The following is a 7,500-nucleotide window of genomic DNA, read 5'->3' as shown; positions in this document are numbered from 1 at the left end:
TTTGTTGTAATGAAGTCGCACACGTTTGGTCCCGGACGGCAGAGTTGCTTGAGAGCAACGCGGCACTCGCGGTGCCATTCGCCTAGCCTCGGTCTCAGTTTGATCCACGACTGTAGTTCGGCCAAGGAGACGAGCTGTGGGAAAGCGCGTCACACAAAAGGCGACCACACCTGTTCACCGTCGACTGCGAAGTGCCGGGGATGTCGTGGTCTCAGTGCATGTCTGCGCATCATCAACCAAGGCGTGTTGACAGCAAATGGATCGCCTAACCATCGGAACGCTTCCCTTCCACAAGAAGCGTTCCAGTTTGGTGATGGTAGGGTCGGGACAAGGCATGACGGTTAGACGGCACTCGATGACGGATGCGATGTACGCGTTCGCCATCTCCGCCCGACCATTGCTGGGTGAGAGTGGCCACTCTAGTCGTTATTTCGCCTCAGTTCTTCTCCATTTGGAGGTCCAGACCGAACCAGACTCCAACCAATTTAACCGGTCCGTCGGTCCAGCGTCCTACAATGGAGACGCTGTTGGAACGCATGGGCTTGCTTCTCCAGGTGTCGAGCCGCAAACCCACTGACTTCTCTCGGTTAATTTTTGGTCCCGTTACCGCTTCGTATTTTTTTAGTGCCTCGCCGTCCAGGTCGATGTGCTTGCATGTAGACACGCTCTCGTGGGGTGCCCCTCAGCGTCGCCAGCTTCCGCTGTTAATTAGATTCAATGTGGAATTTTTTCCAAAATCATCGGATTAATTTGAGCAAGAATTTCAATTTCTTGGTCAATCCAGTTTTGCTAGTCCACGACAGCGATTTCCAAGATATGGATTTCCTCGATGTCATAGCAAATGGCAGACACGAGTCATTTTATTTCTATTTCAGGGGGCACATTCTTTATTTTAGTTTTTGTGACTCTACGACCAAGGTATGTAAGGATCATCAGTAAATTTTCAAATTGGAAGGACTTTGTGGAGAGGTCCTTGACTCTTTCTTCACTGTCGAATCAACTTCGATCGTGTCAAATCTGTTTCCCCGCATGATGTAGTCTTTAAAGGCCCATATAGGCCTTAAACATTTTTCAACATTTTCTTGAGTGGCCTTTTCGTATAGCCTTGTTTTTAGGTTGAGCGTCCTGTAAATAATTGAGTTTTTTTCGACTTTTTCCTTGATGTTTTGTGGTGACTGTAGTTGTCTGCTGAGGTCGTCTTTATTTAACATTGCATTACAGGCAAGCAGTTCTTCTTTGGAAAGGCACATGGCTTTTCTTTAACATTAAAGCTGCGGCAAAATTGTTTTCAGTACTCGTGTGGGTTGTGGTGGTGATGGCGGTAGTGGTGTTAGCATTGGTGGAGCCAGTGGTTATAGTAGCAGAATCATTGGTGCCTTCTAATGCCTGCGTGCGTTCACACGGAACAGCTTTGCTTTCAGCTTCCTTCGCCTCTAGCATGGTAGAGACAGGTAGTCGGAAATATGGCAAGAAAATAGAAATATAAATAGGTTTGAAACTACTCCTAGGGTCCATTCCTCCTTTGAAAACACACTCAAACGAAAGCTGGGTGCTTTACACACCTTGTGTGCAAAATTTGAAACAAAGTGTGTGTGTAATAAAGGGTCGAAAAAAGGGGTTATCTGTGGAGCCGATGCGACATCACGTCAGTCGATAAATAGATAGATAGATAGATAGATAGATAGATAGATAGATAGATAGATAGATAGATAGATAGATAGATAGATAGATAGATAGATAGATAGATAGATAGATAGACAGACAGATACACATACACGAAAAGGGAAGCAGTGTGGGAGATCAGTCCATATACGTATGTGGTGCTGTGCCGGTGTGCACTCGTTCACTATTAAAGTTGTAAGTGTTTGTGTTTGTTCATGAGAAATAATGTCTAGAAAATGATGTTCATCGTACATTATGTTTCTTGCAGATGAACCAACTGTTGTTAAGGTCAAACTTCACGTCAACAGCTTTGATTCCGTGACTGAATCATCAATGGTAAGTGTTCCATTTTCTTATTAAGATAAAAGTAAATCTCCAACCAAAGATGTTTGCAAACTGCTTTCAATACTTTGTTGGAACCAGTTTAATGTTTGCTTGAGTAATATATAATATATAATATAGTTTAATACATAGTATAAATTATAGAATATCGTATGATATCTTGTTCTTAAAACATAATGAATGTGACCATATTATGGGAGAAAATATGGTTATCTGTCAACAATCTAATTTGATCGAATAATTCTTAGCACTTGTGGCTGTGGGTTTCATAACATCCTCTTGGATATCAGCAGCCCGCAATTTCTTCTATTTTTCCATGAATAAAGAAAGGTAAGTGTGAAGTCATAACCGTAAGAGACATCAATCAACAATTCTCCAGCCCCAAAACTTTGATAATATTGAAAATCGAAATTAAAATATTTTGTGTGGCATAAATAGTCGATTAAAGCGATCACGCTATTTGGTTGATAATTTATCTGAATGGTACCAGAAGATTGAAAGGAAATAACTTGCCTGTCAGGAATTTTGCTCTTCACTCTACCGATTTTGCTAATGGAAGGCCTGAATATTAATAATAATGATAACAGTAATAATAATGCTAACATTACAACATCAAAACTGACAGCAGGTTGTATAAGCATGAGCCAAACAAGGTGCAAGACAACGATCAGCCCACAATCACCTGGGATATGCCGGTTCAAACTAACAAAGAAATAATAGCTAATGGCCGAGATATAATAGTCATGGATTGAGGAAAAAGTATCTGCTTCTTGATAGACATTGCAATCCCTTCTGATCAAAATATTGTCAAAAAAGAAGTGGAGAAATTGTCGAAGTACAAAGACCTCAAAATTGAAGTAGCCAAAAAGTTGGGCATTAAGATAAAAACAATACCAATAATAGTTGGAGAATAGAATTGAGCATGATAAAAGAACATATAAACAAAAATGTAGAAGCTGTACCTGGATCTTCAACACTACACACTGTGCAAGAAATAGCCGTGCTAAGAACAGCCCACAACCTACGCAAGGCATTATCAATCCAGTAATACATCCTAAAGAAAACAACCCACAAATGCAGGATACACTCTATACAGCATTTACCCAGTGAAATAAACTTCCACCAGCAATCCAAAACACCAAAGCATTACACACTCAACACATAATACAAGCAGTAATACAGCAAAAGACTGCACCACACCTAAAGAAAAAAAACAAAAAAAACTAACACAGTACAGTATTCACACACTAATTTGATGAAGGCAGCTAGTATTGTTGTAGCAGAAAACGTGGGTGTTGATTTCAAGAAAGCAGTGTCTTTTTTGAAAAAATCTCAGTCACAACTGTGATGTTGTTGATAAAGCATGTTCTTTGTCTATCTATTTATCCTCTCGGTGATTTTGGATAAAAAGAAAATTATACAAATGAGTCCTTCGAATTTAACTAAATTCTATATTTTTATGCAGCTGAAGATTGCTCTACATTTTAAATTGATGTAATGTTTTCATTGTTCAATTAAATGGTGTCGCATGAAACGATCGTGCTGCATGACCTCTGGATATCCTTGTTGCTTATTTTGATTATAATCACCTTATTTTAACTTATATGGATAATACCATACTAAATTCTGGTGCCTTTAACTTAAGTACCATATTCATCTGAATCTCTCTCTCTCTCACTCTCTCTCTCTCACTCTCTCTCTCTCTCTCTCTCTCTCTCTATATATATATATATAAATATATTCATTTTAGCTGCGTTGACTACGACCTATCATTTATATATATTTATGTATATGATGGTTACTGCAGTCGATTTCTACGTATGAGTGTTTGAAGGAGAGGATTTAAAGAAAAGAGAAAAAGAAAAACGAGAAAAGAAGAAAACAACTCTTAAAAACAAACCCACAAAAGAAGCTGCCTCTATTTGCGATGGATTCCTGAATGTAATTTTAGTCCCGATATGGAATTTCCTACATCGTCACAAAAGGATACTGGCGATTTTGATTTGAGGATTTGGCAAGTGTATCTCTTATAATTCTTCTATTGCAAGAATCTCAACTCAAATTGTTTTAATGCATCATGACACATTTTACGCCATGCAGATCGATCTAGGCAATGGCTTTCCCAAGATGTCAAGTTAAGCTGTAGAGATTTTAGTGATTGCTTCAACTTATCCTTTTACCTAAGGATATATCTTCCTTTATCTCAGTATCCCACTACTTTTTGGCCATATAAAAGAATTTTTAATGGAGATATCTAATTTTTCTAAGATTTTAACATTTGATATCTTATCTTGCGGTTTTATGTTACAGATATTGTGCTTACTGTACATGTGAAAGATTTCAAGTTTCTTTATATGTCTGTGGTAGAGAGTCCATGATTTTATTCCATAAAAAAGTGTGCTCAAAAGATTTGTATACACTTATTTTAGTTTTTAGACTGACACAGCGCACATCCCACAAACGATAGAAAAATTTTCTAGAAGCATTTGTAGCCTTAGATATTCTAACGTTGATTTTCCTCACCGGAAGTACTCTTAAAGTTTATTGTACTTCCAAGATATTTCAATGAGCTGGCACATTTGAGTGGCTTGTTGTCAATCATCACTTTCGAATCAGAACTGCCATATGTACAAATAAATATGATAAATGCTCATGCAGAGAAACATCAAAATGACCATTGATGAAACTCTGTATGAGCACAAATCTTGTATATAAAAGTACCGTGCACACAAGTGGAAGGCCGTGTGTTTATATTGGGCAGACGACTAATTCATTTAAGTATCGTTATCGCAACCCTGTCACTAGTTTCAAGAGAATTCATAAGAGACATTCAACATTTTGGGGTCAATTTTGTATGGCAACTGCAGGAAGATAATATTAAGTACAACATAAATTGGTCCATAGTAAAGCACGCAAAACCATACAGTATCATTTGCAGCAGATGCCGTTTCTGCTCCGAGGAATCCCTGTCTATTCTGTGGACCAATGAGAAGAGCATTAATAGAATTTCTGAAAGACTCTCAAGATGCCTACACGCATATAAATGTAATTTCAAAGAATGCAGTGGGAATGTATTTGAGTAACTGTTACCATAATGGATGAACTAAGTTTAGGTTTAGCCTCCCCGTTCTTATAAACACCAAGTAGCTATTTAACTCGCTTTCTGATTGTGAGTACACCAAGCCACAGGTGTGTCTGGGCTTACATTTTCGCGGATATTTGTATGAGAGAGCACTTATACATCTGTATCTGTTAACATTTACTTTTAATATTTTTCTCTTTGTATTGCATGTTCGTGTCTTTTTTGCATCACTGATTTTATTTTTGATCTTCTATATAAATGAAGATATCTCCTTCGTTTTGCTGCTTTTCTTTCTACGATATGAGAAAATGCATTGCAGAACTGTTATTTTAAAGAGTTGTATCTATTTATCACCCGACGAGATACACCTGCACTGCTGGATGCTCCTGAACGAGTTGTTAAGCATCCCACCAGTGATGGATCGATTGCTAGATGTGTCTAAACCATGGTCGTGATTAATAATATAAATACCTCGAAAGTAATAATTACTTAATGAGGGGTACTCCTCTATCTACTTATCAGGGCGTAGATATCTTAGTTAAATAAAAGTTACATTGTCATTAAGGTTTCCCGATTTAATTGGCGGATGTGATTCAATATGTATATATATATATTATATATAATACATATTGAATCACATCCGCCAATTAAATCGGGAAACCTTAATGTGTGTATGTGTGTGTGTGTGTATTGTGTTTGTGCGTGTGTGTGACTGTTGTTTCGCGATATTTTCTATATATGTATGTGTGTATATATGTATATATGTATATATGTATATATATATATATATATATACATACATTCCAGGGGATCTAATGCGCTTGGCTTAGATTTCCCTTGGCGGGCTGCCCAAATCGGAGCAATCTCAAGATTAATCAGCCGAAATTGCTAAGATGATCTGGTTCTTGACTGATGACTGAGGCTTCGAATGTCCCGTCCTGTGGTTCTTGTGTCGTCTCTGTGGTGTTTCATGTTCTTGTCCATGTCTGTAATTATTTTTACTGTTTACCTATATAATCGGCGGCTACGTATCCACAATTGTCCTTATACGATAAATATATTTTTTTCTCTAGCATTGATTACGACTCTTGATCTGTCTCTTTCTCTCTCTCTCCTCCCTTATTCCCCTTCCTTTTTTCCCTCTCCATCCGTCTTCCCCCCCCCCCTTCTACGTTTCTCTATCTTTCTCACCTCCTGTCCCCTCGATCTGTCTCTTTCTTCTCCTCCCTCGTCCACCTTCTCTCTCTTTTCATCTGTCCCTTTCTCCTGTCTTTTGTTCTCACGTGACCGCTAGCCACTGTTGAGGCGCTCTTTTCGTTCCAGCAGTCGCCGAAGCAACACGTATTTGTTCGTCTCCCTACGGCCATTAGGCACAACTTCATAAGCCAGCCCTAAACTCAACTCCTGTCCTGTCGAAAGACCCTTGTCCTACGTCCTGGTTTTGTTTGTTTTTTATTTTTACCGTTATTGTTTTTACGTTTTTGTATTCTTATTGGTGTCACGTATTCTGTATTTTTGTTCGTGTACTTCGTTCGTTTTCCGTCCTCGGTTGTATACATTCGAAGCTTTCTTCCAGGGGATCTAATGCGCTTGGCTTAGATTTCCCTTGGCGGGCTGCCCAAATCGGAGCAATCTCAAGATTAATCAGCCGAAATTGCTAAGATGATCTGGTTCTTGACTGATGACTGAGGGCTTCGAATGTCCCGTCCTGTGGTTCTTGGGTCGTCTCTGTGGTGTTTCATGTTCTTGTCCATGTCTGTATTATTTTACTGTTTACCTATATATATATATATAATATATATATATATATTATATAGATATATATATATATAGGGAAAGTTTACGAAAAAAAACCAAAACTTTCCCTATATATATATATATATATATATATATATATATATATATATATATATATATATAATATATATATATATATGTATATATATATATAATACATATATACATATATACATATATACACACATACATATGTAGAAAATATCGCGAACAACAGTCACACACACGCACAAACACAATACACACCACACACACACACACACACACACACACTCACACACAAGGGAAGATAAAACACATTCAATAAATGGTTTTTAGCCACTCCGTTGGCAGGAAAACAAAGATTTCTTTTAGACAACAGACAAATATACGCCTCTTACTCTCTAACATTTTTAACTTTATACCGAACTATATTTAAAGAAGACTTCAATGAAAACTCTCCAGACATCTTCTTGACCCTCAGACAGAAGATAAATTGTCTTTACTTCAAAGTTTTATAAATTTTTACTGATATTTGATTAGATGAGATTCATCATCGAAACCGGTAATGTTTTCTTTAAATAATTTTAAAATCATTTTCATTAAATTCATTCTTAAAGGGAAATGTCTTAGACTGA

The 7,500-nt window shown here is 37.5% G+C and overlaps 1 protein-coding gene across 1 annotated transcript in view; it reads left to right on the top strand.

Moving 5' to 3' along the window:
• The window catches only part of LOC115218269 (glycine receptor subunit alpha-2-like), a 602,367-nt gene that overhangs the window by 453,869 nt on the left and 140,998 nt on the right, over nt 1–7,500 (top strand). The window contains exon 5 of the mRNA XM_029788018.2: nt 1,931–1,998. Within this exon, the coding sequence (XP_029643878.2) occupies nt 1,931–1,998 (68 nt within the window). The remainder of the gene's footprint in view (nt 1–1,930; nt 1,999–7,500) is intronic.

This window comes from Octopus sinensis, linkage group LG13 (genome assembly GCF_006345805.1).
Source record: "Octopus sinensis linkage group LG13, ASM634580v1, whole genome shotgun sequence".
NCBI classification, from domain to species: domain Eukaryota; kingdom Metazoa; phylum Mollusca; class Cephalopoda; order Octopoda; family Octopodidae; genus Octopus; species Octopus sinensis.
This window is presented reverse-complemented; position numbering and strand designations above follow the sequence as displayed.